General features: G+C 29.9%; 1 protein-coding gene across 2 annotated transcripts in view; it reads left to right on the forward strand.

Annotated features, from left to right (window-relative positions):
• The window catches only part of LOC142325336 (cathepsin F-like), a 112,988-nt gene that overhangs the window by 43,312 nt on the left and 47,951 nt on the right, over positions 1–21,725 (forward strand). For both annotated transcript variants that reach the window (XM_075366958.1, XM_075366957.1), the window contains exons 7-10: positions 7,707–7,820; positions 12,079–12,240; positions 12,679–12,777; positions 17,584–17,697. In XM_075366958.1, coding sequence (XP_075223073.1) covers positions 7,707–7,820; positions 12,079–12,240; positions 12,679–12,777; positions 17,584–17,697 — 489 coding nt within the window. The remainder of the gene's footprint in view (positions 1–7,706; positions 7,821–12,078; positions 12,241–12,678; positions 12,778–17,583; positions 17,698–21,725) is intronic.

Consider the following 21,725-nt stretch of genomic DNA (forward strand, 5'->3'; position numbering starts at 1 on the left):
TGCATCGGGATCACAGGAACTCATTTTAAACATCTATTGTAAAGTTATTAAAGGTAATTTCAATATTGTTGTATAAGTATTTTATTAACATTAATATTTTTGTAATTTCAATATTGTTGTACAAGTATTTTATTAATATTAATATTTTTGTATTAAATTCATGTCGTCAAACAAAGGGGTTATGTCCTTTTTGAAACACCCTTATAATAATCTATGAAGAATAAGAAGTAATTGATTTTATCATTCTATAGCATTAAAACTTAATGGATAACTTAATCAGATATTTGGGATTTATTTTTTCTTTTATTGTGAATCTTATTCTACAGAATAATAATTTTTTCTTGTTATACTGAGTAATAGAAGCAGATCTTTTGGATGAATAGTTAATATCTAGTATTCTTTAGATTAATATGTTTTTAAATGTTTTTATAGTTGAGTTTAATCAGTTTTTGTACAGGTAAAATGCAATTATGTATACATTTTATAAGCATTAAATGCTGTTTTAGAATCTGTTTTGGAAAATAAGGAAAAAAGTTTAACAGATCTGATAATGAAGTCTATTAAAAAAAAAAACCAGAGTTTTGGAAAAAACTTTTATTGAATATTTACACCATTCACCTAATATTCTTTAAAATATTCTCATTCTGATTGTTTATTTTTACCAATGTTCCACAAAGCAGTTCTTTTCTAAGAATCCATAGTTTTCAGAGCATTCTAACATTTTCTTTTGTTGACTGTGTTATCTTAAATTTTTTGGTTGTTCATTGTAGTATATTTTAGATATGGTAGAGACATTTTCATGATATAATAGAGAGTGATCTTCAATAGAAGATTATTACATTTCAACAAACAGATATCAAAAACGTGTTTTAAATTCAGTGATAGATCCAAAATTTATAGGGAAATTTTAAGAAAATCAGCATACTCCCAATGAGAATTTGTGGTGTGATTTGCTTTACATGAAATGGCATCATTACTGTGCACTAGCCTCATTCTCCTCCTCTATGAATCATGAGACCTTGCCGTTGGTGAGGGGGCTTGAGTGCTCAGGGATACAGAGTAGCTGGACCGAAGGTGCAACCATATCGGAGAGGTATCTGTTGAGAGCCAGACTAAGGAATGATTCCTGAAAGAGGGCAGCAGCTCTTTCAGTAGTTGTTAGGGGCGTGAGTCACAATGACTTAAACGGCCATATCAACATCACTCAGTCCTCTGAGTACTGCGCAGCTGAAAGCAATGGAAAACTACAGCTGTTTTTTTTCCAAGAAAATGTGGCTCTCTGCATTTTCAAAAGCAATAATGGAGGCACCTTCCTTGGTAAAATATTCCGGAGGTAAAATAGTCCCCCGTTCGGATCTCCGGGTGGGGACTACTAAGGAAGGGGTCACCAGAAAAGTAAAAAATAACATTCTACGAGTCGGAGCGTGGAATGTTAGAAGCTTAAAAAAGGTTGGTAGGCTAGAGAATTTAAAAAGGGAAATGGATAGAGTAAACGTGGATATAGTAGGAATTAGTGAGGTTCGGTGGGAAGAGGAAGGCGACTTTTGGTCGGGTGACTTTAGAGTAATTAACTCAGCGTCAAATAATGGGCAGGCAGGAGTAGGTTTCGTGATGAACAAGAAAATAGGGAGGAGAGTGGAGTATTTCAAGACGCATAGCGATAGAGTCATTGTAATAAGGATAAATTCAAAACCTAAACCGACAACGATTGTTAACGTCTATATGCCTACAAGCGCCCATGATGATGATGAGATAGAATGTGTATACGAAGAGATTGATGAAGCAATTAAACACGTAAAAGGAGATGAAAATTTAATAATAGTTGGAGATTGGAATGCAAGCATTGGAAAAGGCAAGGAAGGAAATATAGTGGGTGAATACGGGCTGGGCAAAAGGAATGAAAGAGGGGACCGACTTATAGAGTTTTGCACGAAGTATAATTTAGTAATTGCCAACACCCAATTTAAAAATCATAATAGAAGAATATACACTTGGAAAAAGCCAGGCGATACTGCAAGGTATCAGATAGATTATATCATGGTTAAGCAAAGATTTAGAAATCAACTCGTGGACTGCAAAACTTACCCTGGAGCAGACATTGATAGCGACCATAATTTGGTGATAATGAAATGTAGATTGGGGTTTAAAAACCTGAAGAAAAGGTGTCAGATGAATCGGTGGAATTTAGAGAAGCTTGAGGAAGAGGAGGTAAAGAAGATTTTTGAGGAGGACATCGCAAGAGGTCTGAGTAAAAAAGATAAGGTAGAAAATGTAGAAGAAGAATGGGAGAATGTTAAAAAGGAAATTCTTAAATCAGCAGAAGCAAACTTAGGCGGAATAAAGAGAACTGGTAGAAAACCTTGGGTTTCAGACGATATATTGCAGCTGATGGATGAACGTAGAAAATATAAGAATGCTAGTGATGAAGAAAGTAAAAGGAACTATCGGCAATTAAGAAATGCTATAAACAGGAAGTGCAAACTGGCGAAAGAAGAGTGGATTAAAGAAAAGTGTTCAGAAGTGGAAAGAGAAATGAACATTGGTAAAATAGACGGAGCATACAGGAAAGTTAAGGAAAATTTTGGGGTACATAAATTAAAATCCAATAATGTGTTAAACAAAGATGGTACACCTATATATAATACGAAAGGTAAAGTCGATAGATGGGTGGAATATATTGAAGAGTTATACGGAGGAAATGAATTAGAAAATGGTTTTATAGAGGAAGAAGAGGAAGTTGAGGAGGATGAAATGGGAGAAACAATACTGAGATCTGAATTTAAGAGAGCATTAAAAGATTTAAATGGCAGAAAGGCTCCTGGAATAGACGGAATACCTGTAGAATTACTGCGCAGTGCAGGGGAGGAGGCGATTGATAGATTATACAAACTGGTGTGTAATATTTATGAAAAAGGGGAATTTCCGTCAGACTTCAAAAAAAGTGTTATAGTAATGATACCAAAGAAATCAGGGGCAGATAAATGTGAAGAATACAGAACAATTAGTTTAACTAGTCATGCATCAAAAATCTTAACTAGAATTCTATACAGAAGAATTGAGAGGAGAGTGGAGGAAGTGTTAGGAGAAGACCAATTTGGTTTCAGGAAAAGTATAGGGACAAGGGAAGCAATTTTAGGCCTCAGATTAATAGTAGAAGGAAGATTAAAGAAAAACAAACCAACATACTTGGCGTTTATAGACCTAGAAAAGGCATTCGATAACGTAGACTGGAATAAAATGTTCAGAATTTAAAAAAAATTAGGATTCAAATACAGAGATAGAAGAACAATTGCTAACATGTACAGGAACCAAACAGCAACAGTAGCAATTGAAGAACATAAGAAAGAAGCCATAATAAGAAAGGGAGTCCGACAAGGATGTTCCCTATCTCCGTTACTTTTTAATCTTTACATGGAACTAGCAGTTAATGAAGTTAAAGAACAATTTAGATTCGGAGTAACAGTACAAGGTGAAAAGATAAAGATGCTACGATTTGCTGATGATATAGTAATTCTAGCCGAGAATAAAAAGGATTTAGAAGAAACAATGAACGGCATAGATGAAGTCCTACGCAAGAACTATCGCATGAAAATAAACAAGAACAAAACAAAAGTAATGAAATGTAGTAGAAATAACAAAGATGGACCACTGAATGTGAAAATAGGAGGAGAAAAGATTATGGAGGTAGAAGAAGTTTGTTATTTGGGAAGTAGAATTACTAAAGATGGACGAAGCAGGAGCGATATAAAATGCCGAATAGCACAAGCTAAACGAGCCTTCAGTAAGAAATATAAGTTGTTTACATCAAAAATTAATTTAAATGTCAGGAAAAGATTTTTGAAAGTGTATGTTTGGAGTGTCGCTTTATATGGAAGTGAAACTTGGACAATCGGAGTATCTGAGAAGAAAAGGTTAGAAGCTTTTGAAATGTGGTGCTATAGGAGAATGTTAAAAATCAGATGGGTGGATAAAGTGACAAATGAGGAGGTATTGCGGCAAATAGATGAAGAAAGAAGCATTTGGAAAAATATACTTAAAAGAAGAGACAGACTTATAGGCCACATACTAAGGCATCCTGGAATAGTCGCTTTAATTTTGGAAGGACAGGTAGAAGGGAAAAATTGTGTAGGCAGGCCACGTTTGGAATATGTAAAACAAATTGTTAGGGATGTAGGATGTAGAGGGTATACTGAAATGAAACGACTAGCACTAGATAGGGAATCTTGGAGAGCTGCATCAAACCAGTCAAATGACTGAAGACAAAAAAAAAAAAAAAAAATCCTCATTCTGTAAATTTCCTGTCATTCAAATGAACAGCATATCAGATAATTTCTAATTGTTAAGCAATTAATATCAGCTGGATATTAATGCTTTTGGTATTTTCTCCCTTATTAGTGATATGCAACAATAAATATTTGATTACCGTATTACTGCACTTGGATAAGCGATATCTGCTGGGCTATGATCTAAGGGTTATGTTGTAGAATATTCACTAACAATCCTATTCAGCTAGTTACTCTTAGCCTTTGAGCCTTGTTAAAAATGAATTTATTTCGTTTGTTATTTTTTTTTTTATCATGAATAAATAAAATTTTAGTTATATTCCCATGAAAATTTTCAGAACATCCTCGGTAGACTTCCCCATTTGTACATACTGGAATACTAGATAATAGAACATTTATTTTGGTTATTCGTAAATAGAGTATTTATATTTCTTGTTTGTAAGAAACAAAAAAATCTCTAAACAGTGCATGTTCTATAAGTTTTTAACTAAGGAAAAATTAATATATAACTATCAACTATGAATGTTTTTTGTATGCAAGTTACAAAATATGAGAGTGAAGAGTATTTCTAAATTGTAGTTGTGAAGAAGTGGTAATGAAACCATTTTTATTAATAGTCATTTTGGAGCTGTAGTTTATATTAAGTAATATAAAAAAAATTTCTCATTTTCTTTTAAAGCTAAGATTTTGCTAACTTTGGGTTTACATTACTAGTTGAAATGGAAATCAATTGTCAATCTGTATGGCTTGTCATACTGTTTTATATACTTATTATTGTACTTATACATACTTATTTATATACTTAATGACTTATGTATCCTTACCAAACAAGACAGGTTTAAATTCTGGCAAAGTGTAGTGTTTTGTCTTAGTTTTATGTACATAGGCTTACAGTCTTATCTACAAAAGGCAATCTTATATAAAAAAAAATCTTCTGTTGAATATCTATAAAAACTGTTTGATCTTTTTTCCTTGAAAGCTGGATTTTTCTCCATGCATTTATGTTCTAGAATCTAGAATAATTTGTTGGCTGATCTTATGATTGTATACAATCTATTATTCATGAAACAATTCTGAAGGAAAACTATATTAAAAAGCCAACTAATTTTCCCATTACTAAAAATAGACATTGTGTGACAGTGTTGCTAAAATTCTTTTAATGTGATTATAAAATATTTTCCTTATTACACATAATATTAAAGATTGCTGCAGTTAATTTTGTAATCTTTTGAAATTAAAAAAAAAAAAAAAATTTAATTAATTAGAAAGATGTTTTACCAGTAACTTGTAATAAATAGGTACCAATAGTACAATGCAATTGTGACTGCAAGTTTGTTGTAATTAGCTTTGTCGCATAATTCTGTGCTTCTTCTAAACACAGTTTTTATATATAAGTAATAAAGAAACATTAAAGATTGCAGTTGTTCATATATCAGTCAATAGTATCAAAGAATTGTTTCTCAGTCAATGCCATTAAGTGAGAAAAGTGTTCTGAAGAAGTTGAGATCTCTGTTCAAGCCCTTAATAAAAATAACAAGAAAAAAGGGAATAATTAGTAACAATTATTTTTAATACAGTAATTACATTCTCCTACTGGTATATATTATGCAATTTTCCTAATTATTTATTAATATTTTGTGTATTATAGTGATAAAATTAAACCATAAGTCATCTGCAGGAAGGTTTATTTTGTATAAAGGATCCAGCAGAAAAATTCTGTTTAAGCATAGGAAAGTGTAGTGTATAAAACAAAAAATGAGGTCTGCTTTTGATGCCAATTGTCTCATTAATGAGACATGTAAAAATGTGATTCATGGCTCTATTTTAATTTATATTTATTTTAGTTAATTTCAAAAATGACTAAATGTTGGGTAGTAGCAATAAATAAGTTATACACTATAACAACCGTAACTTGTATGGAGGATACAACCATAGAATAGATTTGATTAGGTTTTATGTTTTATGTCTTGATGAGTATAATATGCATAACATACTTTAAAATCCTTTAATGGTATTTAATACCTAATATTAACAATTACATTGCTTTCTTTAAAATCTATGGTGGTATATGAAATCCCTTTGATAAATAGTAGGATAATGAATAATAAAATTAAATTTAAATTTTTATAATTTTGCCTGCATTTATAAACAACAAAATTTATGCGAACTCTGTGCTTATAAATTGTGCTTTATTTTATGAGCAATTAATTATACGCATAGTCTAAATAATATAATGTATGTTTATTCACAATTTATCCACACATAAAAAATAATATGTTTTGCTTAATTTTTTTCTAATGTTATTGAGACTCAGTTTGTGGTTACATCTTATTATAAATATTTATAAAAAATAAACGATGTACATTGTTGTTGATCCAATCTAATTAATTGCCCTATATAATTAATAATATAATTTACTAATATAATTAAGTTAATTATATCACACTAATATAAGTTATTTTGATCGATTATGTGTCACGGCTTAAAAAAATTCATCTCGATACCATGAAGTGTTATAATTAATATGTTATTAAACATGAGAAAACACACACACACACACACACACGCACACACACACACACATACACATACACATAAATGAATAATATAAAATAAAAGTAGCATATAATATTATTAGAAAAAATTTGTCACAATAGTTGTAGTGTTTTTTCTTAAATTTAATATGCTGCTATTAGAAAATACTTGAGATGTACTTAAAAAATATTTATAAAATAAAAATTGTAAAATTTTGTATACTATGTAATATACATCATATTCAATGTGTATAACATTTTGTCTATCGTGAAATATAAGTAGCATTATATTAGTTTATATTAAAAAAAAAGAAATTCATGTTAGTTTGCTGTTATTTAAATATATATGGTATGATGCTGCTGGAAAATACTTATAAACCAATAAATAAATTAAAATTTCATTGAATTTTTTTATTTCTTATAAGAATTAACATCAGAACCAATTCATTGGTAGCCATGGTTAAACAATTCTTAAAAAGCCATGAATCCAAATTTTGCAACTATTCTTTGATGAGATTTGTATTTTCAAAGGAAGATTCATTTCTTATATTAAATACTGTATTACATTGCTTCAAGCCTAAGGGCAGATTCTGTGCATATTTGAGAAGTAAAAAGTGGGTATTACTCTGATTTTTTTTTTGCTTAATTGATTGGTGGGTCACAAAAAAAAAGCAGATTTTGTTATTACTTTTAGTGGTTATCAAGCTGATTATATTAAAGGCTGGTAATTAGCTGACAGTAGGTGGTTCTGTTTTATGATTATTAATAAACAATTGTAATTCATATATACTTATAGTTGTTAAGAAGTTTTATTATTATTTTGAAACTTTCTTATTGTTTTCCTAAAAACCCATCATATAGAAAATTTTATTTTTCTTGCTTGTTACAGAAACAACAGCATTGCCACATTGAAGTATGGGAACAGGCTTGGTTGAATAAAAAAGAAGTGACAGCTTCTGATTGTAAACCACACGACGATGGTAGTGGTGTCAGAAATAAACGGGTACTGATTTAAAATTGTACTGTTGTGATTATTTTTATATTCTGTTAAATAAATTTCTTCAGCTATTTTATTAATTATTATTAATTGCTCATATTACAATATTGTTTAAAAACATTTTTCTCAGAGAAGAACCAATGTTATTTTTTATATAGTGTAATATTTTATTATTTAGATTATATGTCTTCTATAAAAAAATTGATTTATTAGGTTTAAGCTATTGAAGTACTAGCATGTATTAAATAGTTAGGCTCCTGTTCATTATTCCTTTAGTAACAATTACTAATGAAATATGCACTAAAAGTTTCTCTAAATATTTCCAGTGCTATTGTTATTTGTACACATGTTTATACTGCCTAATATTTCAGAATTAGTCTATGCAGTAATGTAAAGACAAGTGAGGTCTGTATCCTGTTTTTTAATTTGCAATTCTGTATTGAGTTATCTAAAAAAGTATACTGATAGTGTTTATCAGAAAATTTTATTTTAAATATGTAAGGTAAAACTATGCGTTTTAACATTAATTGGTTAATGTGATATTGAAGGTATGGAAAATTGGATTTATACCACCTATGGAAGAGGAGACAAAAAGGTTGTATTTTAAGCACAGTTTTACCTGTCCCAGAGGCATTTTTAGATAAATTATTATTAATAACAGTAACGTATTATGTAAATACTGCATAAAAACGTAAAGTTTTCCATGAAGTGGTTCGTATGACAAGCTTTTTTTTGTGCACATTACGAGTTTTTAAATGCACCATATAATTGAAAATTATTATATTTGATAATTTTAATTCTTAATTGCTGATCAATATGACTGATTCATTTTTATTTGTGTTTATTTATCATTGAAAAAGGGTTTAAAAATAAGATTATTTAGAATAATTTCATATTTTGGAAACAAATCAATCTTGCAGGACTTTGTAACATTTTCTGCAAACTAGGGTAATGGGGATATTCATCAACAATATCTTGAAGCCTTTTCCTTTGAACATGTTAGTTTATTGATTTTAGTTTTTGTAGGAATCATTAAAACTATTATTTTTTCTATCGCCATACTAAACGTTCAACATGTCTCTACTATCAAGTAACTTTTGAAAACCACCTGCAGCAAATTGATTGAGATTTTTGTGAGTATACGTCAAAGTAAAGATTAAAACATTCAGAGATAGGTACTTAAATTTTGTGTTCATTCAACAGTTTTCTATGCAGTTTTGCTCTAATGTATTTGACATTATTCATTTGTTGATGAGATAAGGAATGATTATGATTTAGAAAAATAGAATGATTTAGTTGAATTTTATTGTGAATATTCAGAAGTCACAATTAAAATGTTTGTTTATTGAAATTTTGAACAATTTTATTACAATCGAGTTTACATTTTGTTTATTGACATAGTGGCTTCCATACATCTACTATTGATATGCAAATTATACTACCATTTATATCAAATAATATTTTGTTTATTACATGACAATAATTTTCCTGATACAATGAAACTAAATTGAAATGTGAAGCTGATCTTTTAGTTTTTGCATAAAAGGAATGGGTTTCCACCATTTTAGCATTATTAGGATGGTAGTTGTCATTTGGTCAGAGTTTCTTCTTGTATGGTTTCTGTTAACCCTGAGTTTAAGGTTAAAGGAAGGTCAGATTTTCTGTTTTATTGCGCTGATTAAATAAATGAGAAAATAAAAGTGGCATGAAATTAAACTTGCTTATGAATGTGAAAGTCAATTTGACGTGCCTTTCCTTTCAGAAGTAATTCATTCTTGATAGAATTTTTTTGTTTTTTTAATCAAGTCCAAACCCTTCTGACTAGTATTAATGGTTATTTAGGGTGGGCTGTACATTCATTATTGTAAGTTTGTCTGTGTCTGCATTGGATTTAATTATCTTTTTAATTTCATTCTAAATGAAAAATAAAGAAAGGTTTAATAAATTTATTTTAAATAAAATGCATTGTAATAGTATGTATGAAGATCTGGATTTAGTTCCAGCAGATTATCCATACATAAACTAGCAGTCTGTATAATTTCTATTTTGTACATTATCTGTTATCAGTAAAGTCATTACCGTTATTTATTTGATTAATATTATTCAACCAAAAAGGAATGATATATTGAAAAGAAAAAAAAACAACTTTGTAGATACAGTATAATATCTTTTATTATTGAATTAAAAGATAAGTTGTGATAATACTGTGTCACAAGATGCTTATTTGTTTATGGATGACACTGAAATAAATTACTGTGTTGATATAATTCCCTATTGTAAGAAAACATTCATCCAACTTGTAGAGAATAAAACAACGATTTTCAGATATTCCCTTATGTATATTTCAGCTTAAAAAATATTAAATTTATAAATAATGTTTAAATAGCTACTTCATATTCCTTTCTTTTACTTCCTTCAGTTCCAGGAAATAAATATGAAATCCATTTAGCAGTTCGCTTTTTATGAAAAGGGTTCTGCTGAATCAGAGGTTCAAGAATTGTTTGTAAAAACCTAGGTTCTTGTTTTTTATTTTGAAATGATAATTCTGTCTTTTATAATTAAATATTGTCTTCATATGAAAATAAGTATTATGCACAGGTGAGATGTTTTAGATAAGTAGATAGTTCAACAGCAGTACTGAACACTATGTATTGACCAGATCATTGTCTGTTGACCGCATGTCAAGCTGTATATTGTTTATACTTTGTATTTAGTGGTATTTATGTAAAATAAGTCATTATTATTAATCATAATAATTGCAATTCATACATGTGGATTGTGTAATGGATAACTGTATCTTTTTCTTCTGAAGATTGGAAAGGAAATGTATCATTATATTAGTTGCTAAAATTAGAATAATGCCTTTAGGAAATTTAATGGGTACACCATAATCAGAGTTATAATTCAAAATAAAATAAAAATACAGAGTGATTCAAAGAAACGGGGAATTAAAAAAATTAAATAACGTTAATGAAAAATTTTTTTTAGAAAATGAATTTTATTTCATGTAATTGTACAAATGTTGCCATTTTAGGATACATACATTTTAATTTATTTTTTAAAGCTGGCATCTTGCAGGTGACCTCCTCTTCTACGTAAACACTCATGAAGTCTCTTCGTTAAATTGTTTATGGTTTGACGTAACATCTCAACTGGAATTTCCGCAATTGCTTCTCGGATCTTTGCCTTCAGTTCTTCCGTTGTAGCAGGTCTACTGTGAAACACTTTAATTTTAAGGTGACCCCACAAAAAGTAATTGCAAGCTGAGAGATCAGGCGATCTGGGAGGCCATCTAAATGTCACCATTTTGTGAAATGACACGTTGTCCAACAATCGGCGTACAGCTGCCATTGATATTCGTGCAGTATGTGAACGTTGCTCCATCTTGTTGAAACCAGGCTGTGTTAAGAATTGGTGGAAATCTCTTTTGTTGTTCCACAACAAAGGTTTCAAGCATGGCTACGTAACGAGCTGACTGTAATCGCCGCACTGTTGTCAACCTCAAAAAAAAAGGTATAACACTGTAAGATGACATAGCACACCACACGGTCACTTTCTGGCTGTGCAATGGACGCTGGTGTAGCTGCGTTGGATTTTCTTGTGCCCAGTATATAAAAATACAGAATTGTGCTCGCACAACTGGATCGTTCAGTTTCAGTTCCTGGACGATCTGCAACTTGTATGGGTGATATTGCAAGTCCTTCACTAACATTCTTCGAACACTTGAACTATGCAATTGTAAAGATGCTGAGAGGCGACAGATTGACCGATGTGGACTTCGTGTGACAGCATCTTGTAAAGCTTGAAGATTCTGTGGTGTACGGATGGTTCGCTGATGCCTGGAGGTTTCTTTTTCATTGCCGAACCAGTTTCCTCAAAATTAGATATCCATGTTTTAATTGCATGTGCTGATGGAACACGGTTGTGCCGTCCCAGATTAAAATGATGGTGAAATTCTCTACGCACTCCCTCCACACTGTCATAGTTTTTGTAAAACGCTTTGATAGCAAATGCACGTTGCGCACCACTCCAAGGATCCATGACAACTAAATGGCAGGTTAGGTTAGAGAGGCTGGCGCCACTTATCAAGTGGTACCAATCGCCCACGGCTACCAACACAACTTTCAAAATTTCCCGTTTCTTTGAATCACTCTGTATATTAAAATGTAAATATATAAAAAAGAATAATTTTTTTAACTGAAATCGTTTGAACAGTGTTGAAATGTTTATAAATTAACCATTTAAAAAATTTTTTTTTTTATAGGATAGCGGTACTAATGATTATTCTGTTGGTGCACCATTGTCATTAGATGTAAACAGTGAATTAGCAAGAGATATAGCATTTTTTGGCATTTCTGTAGTTGAAAATGGAATTAATTCACCATACAAACTCTTCCTTGTTAAAATATTGAGTGCTACACAACAGGTATTGTAAAAAAGTAAAAATCTGATTATTATTTAGTTACAGGTACATTTGTGTGTGTTTGTATATGTTGATAAAAGTGATTTGATTTACTTATATGTTCATTAAAATGAAAATAATTGTATTTAATTTTATAAGTGTGTTTTTTTTATATTTTATAATGCTATTAGTAAACAATAAAAATATACAGAAGACCGTTTTGGAGAATCCCATGTCATTTATTTTTTATGGACCTTAAAACGTTTTCATTGATTCATTATATATTATTGTTTCATTGTTTTAATTATACGTGTGATATTATTATGAAGATTACAAGGCTTCATTGATTCTATTAGAAATGTTGTTTTTTATTCAAGAAAGAAAGATTACCATCATTATGCCATTTTTCATCAAAATAAAATTTGTAATCAATTCTTATGGTTTATTAATTTTTGCTTTTAGGTTGTTGCAGGAACGAAGTATGTAATTAATGTATTAGTAGGTGACAGTACATGTAGGAAGGGCACTCCAGCAGATAATTGTCAATTGAACTCTAATGCGGTAAGATTTAATATGATTTTTCTTTTAGGAGTTTTTTATTTTGGTAATATATACTCATTATAATCCATAAATAATAGGATGTAAATGATAGAATAATTGATGTTTTTGTCATTCTATAGCATTAAATGCTATTGGATGACTTAAACAGATAATAGGGTTTGTTTTTTTATGCTTCATCATATTGTACAGTATAGTAATTTTTTTTGTTATAATACTTACTAATAGAAGCAGATATTGTGGATGAGTAGTTAAGATATCTTGAATCCTAGAAACTGATATGTTTTTATGATTGAGTTTAATCATTATTATTAAGTATATACATTTGTGTATTTATATTTTAAATAATAATGTTATTTTAGGAACCTGTTTTAGAAAGAAAGAACAATTTTATTAATTGGTGTGATAGAGGTATTTACAAGTTTGATACAGAACTATTAATCTGGGTATTATATGGATAGTGGAGGATTGTTTGTTACTTCCTATGCAGATGTGCATTTATAACAACTACATGTTTTAAAGTATCTCTACAAGCACCAGAAAAAAAATGATGGATAACTTTTTGAAAAGATCTTGTACATTCTTTTGCTAGATTAGAGTGATTATTAACAGATAAATAGAAATCACAACTGGCAGTTTTGAAATATGCTTTAATGCATTTGTATATATCAAAGTTGAGCACAGAAAGGTTAGAAAAATCAGCATGGAACTTTCCATTAGTTTAATCATTAATTTAGTCTTTGTATAGTGTTAATTTGAAGCAGGTGTTTGGGATTTTTGTGATGAGCGAGTTACTTCAACAAAGAGTTGCAGAAAAATTTTGTGAAGTTTGATTTAAGGTTACATTACACTTAGTGGTACCATTACCCTGCACTATGTGTCAGTCATATCCTATCTTTATAATGAACACAAATCACATAAATTTTGATTATGAACCATTAATTAGGAGAACATTAATACTTTTTGGGGATTCTGCCCTTGTATTTTATTCAGCAATAAATATTTGATTCTTTGAAAAATTACATGGATCGTCCAGAAACTAAAAACCTGTTTTTGTTTTATAACATATCTATTGTATTTATTTTAGTGTTAATATATGCATTAAAATCTACATTTTTTAAGTTCTTTTTCCACATAATCTCCTTCTAAGATGAAGCATTTGTCAAATTGCGGCACTAGTTTTTGTATGTTATCGTCAAAGAAATCTGCCGCCAGTCCAAGTCACAAATGAACAGCTGTCTTGACATTATCGCTTTCATCTAACAGAGACTGTGAACATGCAGGAAACTTATCACTGAGTTCTTATGTGAAATGCTGGTTCTCTTTAACATGTCTGACAATCCGATGCTGTTCAGTAATGAAATTAAGAGAATGAGTAATGAGATTAATAAATTCCCTTAATCTCCCCTTAATGAATGAAAAACACAAGAAAATGTTTATGGCAGGGAGATGTTCTCTCTGGCAAATAAACAACACAACTTCCTTAAGTTTCCTTCTTGTATTTTACTTTTATTTTAAATATAAATAGTTGATATTAGTCAAATTACTACAATAATCTTTAAAGAAGTTACAGGTGCTATTATTGTCTTTCCCTTTTACAAACTTAATTACTAATCTTAATACTTACAAGTATTTACCAGCTGCCTTATTACTATTGTTGTTTTTCCTTTTCTTAATAGCACCTAATCTACAAAATTATAGGCCAATTTCATTACTATTTCTATTTTCTAAATTGTTTGGAAAGTGCACCTCTAACAATTCTTGAAAACCACAATGTATACCTTTTGGTATCATTTTAGGAAAAAAATTTCAACCAATCCAGCCATTTGCTAATTTATAAAATATCATACTTGAACATGTGTACATAATAAAAGAATTCCATTTTAAATTTTTTGCAATCTTAGTAACATATTTGATTTAGTTCCACAAATTTATTAATGAATAAATTTAATAACTATGGTATCAGAGTAGTTGCTTAATTTGCTAAACTCATCTCTTGCTAATTATTAACAGATAATTAAAATTTCATCCTTTGATAAGAAAACAGATTTAAAAAGTAGCTCCTCATTTCAGGATGTAGAATGTGGAGTGTCACAAGGAACTAGGTTCAATCCCTTGCTGCTTTTGTTGTTTATTAATGATATGCGTCACAATCTTGAACTATTTGTTGTTACCTCTTCGCAGATGTCACAACTGTAAATATATTTGGCGATAATTATTTAAAAGGAATTGAAAATGCTATGATAATAATTCAAAATAATTGACTGGAGAATTGAAATTTTTTCTAATTTTCTATATGGATAAAACTACTGAATTTTGCTCATCAGGTAGATATAACATTGCATATTGCTTGGACCTATAAGTATGAATCATGTTGACCATATTTAAAGAATTAATTATGTTTGGTTTTCCTTATGTTTACGTTTATGAAAATGCAATCTTTGCTAAAAAGAATAATCACTTGTTAAAAAATAACAAAATCCAATTCTGCCAAACCTGATAACAAAACTGTAATCATGTAACTGAACACTACTACAGTTTATGAGAAAGGGCCTTGTTACGCTTCCTTTATCATCTTTAATAAATTACCAAACTTTTAAAAAATCTTCCCTTTAACTTATTTAAAATACAATTAAATTTTGTTTACAGAAACAATATTACTCTGCTTATGAATTAATAAGCAGAGTAAATAGTGCTAATTAAAAAAAAATGCATAAAAACCCTGCATTTTCTGCATTCAGTTCAACATTTAGATAAATATGTGTTTAAATAATTTTCATTAATGTGTTTTAGAGTGAGAATATTTTTGTAGTTATTATTTTTTTTACATATATTAAATAATTGTATTATAATTACAATCTAGTTGTAATATAATTACAGTAGCTTGCTAATTAATTTGAACACAGATGCTATTTAATAAAAGTAACTTTATTTTTTTAAAAAATATACCTGTACAATTTGTGAATATCTGGTACTTAATATGCCCTCTTTCCTTTATTCTTAATCACTTCACATACATGATGATTTCTTCATTATGAAACAATTTTTTTTAAATAAAAAATATATTTTTTTTATTAAGAAAAATGACTACACCCAGTGGAACAGATGCACGCATGAAAATTAAAATGAGGTTAATTTTTATGGTACAGTTCATTTTTGAGAGTTTTATTTCGCCTATTGCCCAAAAATGTTCAATTGGTTTAAGTCTGGGGAGTTGCCTGGCCACAGGAGTAGTTTAATGTTTTGTTCTTCAAAAAATTTTCCACTTTTTTTGGTAATATGGCATGTTGCCAAATTTTGTTGGAACAATCCATTGTTCCAAATTCCAAGCCTTGTGGGAATATGTTTTGAAGTTGCGTCAAAACCCTTCCTTCAGAATCTTGATATATCCATCAGTTAATATACCATCTTCTGAAACTGATGAACAAGGTAATTCAAATATGAAACAATCCCAAAATATCTTTTTCTGCATATTTTTAACTGGTTGTTGGATATGATCTGGTGATGTATTTTCATCTGATGCTTTTGTAACATCTGGAACCCTTTGCCTGAACATAAAAATCTGACTTGTCAAAAAACATAACATTTTTCCAGTCTTCTTTGTTCCACTTAACTGGTGTTTTGTCCTGAAAGAGCCTTTTTTTGCACATTGCTGGTGGTAAAAGCTGCTATTTAGCTGGCTGACAAGCTTTCTGTTTAGCTGCAAGAAGTCAGTGTCTAACAATTGTCACATAAAAATCTGTTCCACTGGCTGCTAATTTTCAATTTAAGTCCGCAGCAGATAATTTTGGGTCAAGTTTAATTTTTCTCACTAAAATCGATCCTGTGTTGAAGTAGTTTTTCTTTTATGGCCACATTAGCCTTTACTTAGAGGTGAAAAGGAACCAATTTCTTTAATTTAAAAAAAAATAACATTCACTGTCTGTAGTCCAACACACTCGGAAGCTATTTGTTGTGTCATTCTGATATGCTGAGAAAGAGGAACAATTTTCTAACGCTTTCTTGGGTTTATCTCCATTATTATATATTCAAGATGCACAGACCGGAAAATAAAGAAATAGGATTTTGAATAAAAAATGAAATAAACATTCACAAAACACTATTTGTAATATGACAATTGGTAAATAACCAAAGAATCAAATTAATTTGCATGCTACTATATCTAAATGTAGCATGCTACTAGGAAACTTTTACCATGCTACTAGGTATGTTCTGTCCCTTCTAAAACTTTTTAAAAAATCAGTGTCACTTTTCTCAATATTCTAATCTTATTTATAGAAAAAAAAAACAGTGAATAAACTAAAATTTCTTCAAATTTTTTTGTTGTAAGAATAACTGTCAAAACCATTTTACAACTTAATAATGATTAAACAACTTACAGCAAAACATGAGTCCAACTTTTGCAACTATTCACTGATGGGAATGTTTTCAAAGAAATGTTCATTTTTTTGTTTTAAGTACTGTAAGAATACACATCATTTTAGATCTAACCTAGGACAGCTTATGTGTATTGATTAATGAATTATTATTATAATTAGTTAATTATTAAATTACTTATCTAGACTGTATATTCCAATTATTTGTTTATTTGGTCAACTGATTGGTGGGCTGCAAAAAAAGCATATTCAGTTATTATTTTCAGTTGTTATCTCTAGCTGACAGTGGGTGGTTGTGTTTTGTGATTACTGAGAAGCAATTCTGTTTGTAATTGATACACCTATAGTTAAACGTTTTAATTATTAATTTGAAATATTCTTATTATTTTACTAAAAACCATGTAGAAGATTGTATTTTTCTTACTTGTTATAGAATCTACAGCGTTGTCGTATTGAAATTTTTGAACAGCCTTGGTTGAATAGAAAAGAAGTGATAGGTTTTCATTGTGGTCCAGAAGAGGATAAAAAAGATGTCAGAAATAAACAGGTACTGATTTATGACTTTGTATTACAGTGTTAGTGCTATTATATTTTGTTCGATATATTTTATCATCCATTTTCCTTATTATTAAATGCTTATTTTAAGATATTGTTTAAAGAAAAGTTTTTAGGAAAATAATGTTACTTTCTGTGTGTTCATGCACTTATTGATGAATTTAATATTCTGTGCATTGTTCTTTTAGAATCAGTACTACTAGATTTTATAGAAACATATATGTTTTCTTTGTATATTCCTAATGTGTTTACACATGTTTATGCTGTGTAGCTTTTCAGAATTTACAATTGAAGTATTTAACATTTATAAGACAAGATTTACTGGATTCTTCAATTCTTAGTTCACTATTCAATTACTTAAAGGAATTTTGGTACTGATCTTCAGAAAATTTTCTTTTAAATGGATAAATGACGGGTAAAACTATTCTTAAATGTATATGAACATTAATTGTTTATATGATATTGAATGAATGGAACATCAGATTTCCACCACTGATGTTATGCATAATTTTCGAAATTCCTACTGGCATTCTTAAATTAAATGTAATAATGCATTAAATGTAATGTAAAACATTTTCTTTTTTAATTTTTTTTTATTAATGTATAACAAAATTCAAAGGTAAGGTTTTTCTTTGTGTATATACTACAAGTGACTGCAGTGGATCTCTTTAAATGGACTGTGTGAATGAGAATTTACATCTTTTGTTTGTTTTTGTGTATCAGTAATTGATTGGCTGTTTAGCGATTCTTTTACAATTATATTTATTGAACATTTGACAATGGCTTTAAATATAAGTTTATCTCTAATACTTATTATAATATAGCAGAGCAACCCTGCATATTCTACAGAACTTCAGAACATGCTCTACTAAAGTGAGGTAGTGAGGAAGATCATTCAAAACACCTTGGGATTTGTTCCTATGAATGAGTTTGTTCATTGGATGACATTACAAAACTATTAATATTTTATTATTTCTCATTGGTACCATAGAGAAGGTTCACACTCCATCTGCTAGAATGCTTGCTATGAAGGTAGATTTTCAAAAATACCTGAAACAGTTTTATGGAAGTTGTAATGGAATAAGTCAAACATCCTCAGAATTGTTTGTTTTGCTGAGGTTTAAACACTTGAACTGTAATAAAATGGTGATACCTGAGCATAATAAAATATATAACTGGATATTAACTCTGCTTCCAAGTTGCTGTTTAATCATGGAAAAAATGTCTAATATTAAAAAAAATGAATTTTGAGTTTTATTAAAAGTTTCATACAGCTTGTGCGATCCTCAGAATGGGAAAAAAATTTTTTTTGTCTTATACTTAGATTTTATGTTCATTCAACACAAATTTTATAGAATTATTTATTAATGAGAAAAGCAAACACATTATGTTTAGATAGCAGAGAATTCTGTATATTTTAATTTACTTTTTAAACGATTTAATAGTAGATTTATAGTAGATTCATGCTTTTGTACTACTTAACTCTTTTCCTTCAAAGTGCAAGGCAATAAAACATTTGCAAAGACAAGATGAAGTATGAATTCTGTTCTTTGTATGCACGAAGAAGCTGTACTTTTTTCTAAGAGTTGGCCAAGATTACCATAGTTTTATTTTTCTTTCTTTGCAAAACCTTTCCCATCATTTTATTATCAAGGTTATGAAACTATAACTATGTATAAACTGTAACTGTGTTTTTAAAATATAATTGTAATAGTGCAAATGTATTTGGAAATAATTGCCGTGATTATATGTTATAACAACAGTTTATATTCTATAATTACAGTGTTTATATGTTACAGAAACAAAATCAATTTATACTTTACATTAATTATATTCATTTAAACTATTTACAAATTTACTAACTTAATCTTAAGGCGCTCAGTCATTATTGGTAATACAATTAAATTTGTACATAATAACCTTTAATCCCAAAGGGAAAGTGAGTAGAAAAGTATCTTATCATAATACATAAAAAATAAAAATAAATAAAAAATTATGCCAAAAACAAAATATTTTAATTCTCTTGTCAACATTTTCTGAAGGTTTTAAGCAATTAGAGAAGTAATCAGTAATACTTTATCTTTCTGAATGAAAATTTATTTAACAAAAGTAAATATACCCTTAAACAAGTCTAACTGTACGAGGGTTATTTTTTTTTCAAGGTCCGATCGGTCACAAAATTAAAACCACAGTGAAAATAAAAAATTTTTTATTTGTAACAAGTACTTACATAGTTATGCATTTCTCTACATAGTCGCCACTCTGATTTAGACATTTGTCGTAGCATGGTACCAACTTTCCAATACCCTCGTCATAGAACGGAGCCGCCTGTGTTTTCAGCCATGTTTCTTCGCTGGTATGCAGCTCTTGGTGGAATTCATGGAACGTGGCATGACCATCACTGCAGCCTCATACTGCGTGACTCTTCAATGTCTACGTAGGGCAATTCAGAATAAGCGGAGAGGAATGTTGTCATCAGGCATTTTCTTTCTCCATGACAATGCTCGGCCACACACTGCAGCTGCAACAAAGAAGCTCTTGCAGCGTTTTTATTGGAAAGTGTTTGATCACACACCATACAGCTCGGACTTGGCTCCATCCGATTTTCACCTCTTTGCTCACATGAAACACTGGCTAGGAGGACAATATTTTGGCACAGACATCGAGCTGCAGACCAGCATAGAAACATGGCTGAAAACACAGGCGGCTCTGTTCTGTGACGAGGGTATTGGAAAGTTGGTACCACGTTATGAAAAATGTCTAAATCGGAGTGGCGACTATGTAGAGAAATAGCATAACTATGTAAGTACTTGTTACAAATAAAAAATTTTTATTTTCACTGGTTTTAATTTTGTGACCGATCGGACCTTGAAAAACAAATAACCCTCGTATATACCTTAAATCAGAGTGCCAACCTCTGATTTAACCTTACTGACTAGGTCCTTACTGACCTTTCTGTCAGTAAGGACCAAAATAAATTCAAAAGTATTGGGGGCACCACACTATTATTACACAATAAGCAGATAGATACATTTGCCTTTAAACTCAGTAAAACAAAATTGTTCTTCCCGGTCAACAGTAAAACAATAAATTCTTTTTCTTTTATAATTATTCATGATAGCTTATTTATAAAATCTGTTTAATCAGTATGATACGTATTTGATAGTGAAAAGTGTGACTATCTTGTGTGATGTGGTTACTAATAATACGTATATAGTAAAATACAGTCAAAAATATCAACACTCAAAATACATAGCACTAAGAATATAGTAACATACTAGCAAATTTATCAGAAGCCAGAATATTCTTACATGCTAAGTAGCAAGTGTGTCAGTGTATGACCTTGATTGCGGTTTGCTGACACTGAACTTGCATAATTATATTGTCTTATATACATGTGATGCCGATACGGTTATTGGGCTTAGTAAGTGTGTAATATAGTGTGGGTGTACAAAAATCTCATCAAGGGCACCATGGCACCCACAGGTGCCGCATTGCTGACCCCTGCCTTAAATCATATCTTCTGTCCAACAAAATGGAAAACATACTTGGCGTTAGTTTATCAAGAAAAAAATAAACATTGCTCCAATAAATAAACATCACCTAATTGTTATGTACCTCTCTTTCTCCTGTTTAGAAACGATCAGGTATTTAATCCCTAACAAAAATAAAATTATTTGTTAATAAAAAATTCATTCTTTTCCTAAATTAAGCAATCCAGTTGTGTTGATCACTATTTCGCTGAAAGTCCAGTTGTTGGTAAATGCTATTAAAGTAATCTTTAATAAATTAATATTAATACTCCCCCTATGTAACAGATGAACTTTAGTGTACTGATAAACAAAGCAAGCCTTGATGATACACACATACCAACTGCGTTAATGGCATGCGTTGACCAACAGACTCGAAAACACCACTCACACAAAGATAAACACTTGAGTCACAAATTATTATTGTCTCAACTATTCAAATCATTATCATATGTAAATGTGAAAGCAGAAATAAAATATTAGATTAAAT

Source organism: Lycorma delicatula, chromosome 5, assembly GCF_047948215.1.
Source record: "Lycorma delicatula isolate Av1 chromosome 5, ASM4794821v1, whole genome shotgun sequence".
Classification (NCBI taxonomy): domain Eukaryota; kingdom Metazoa; phylum Arthropoda; class Insecta; order Hemiptera; family Fulgoridae; genus Lycorma; species Lycorma delicatula.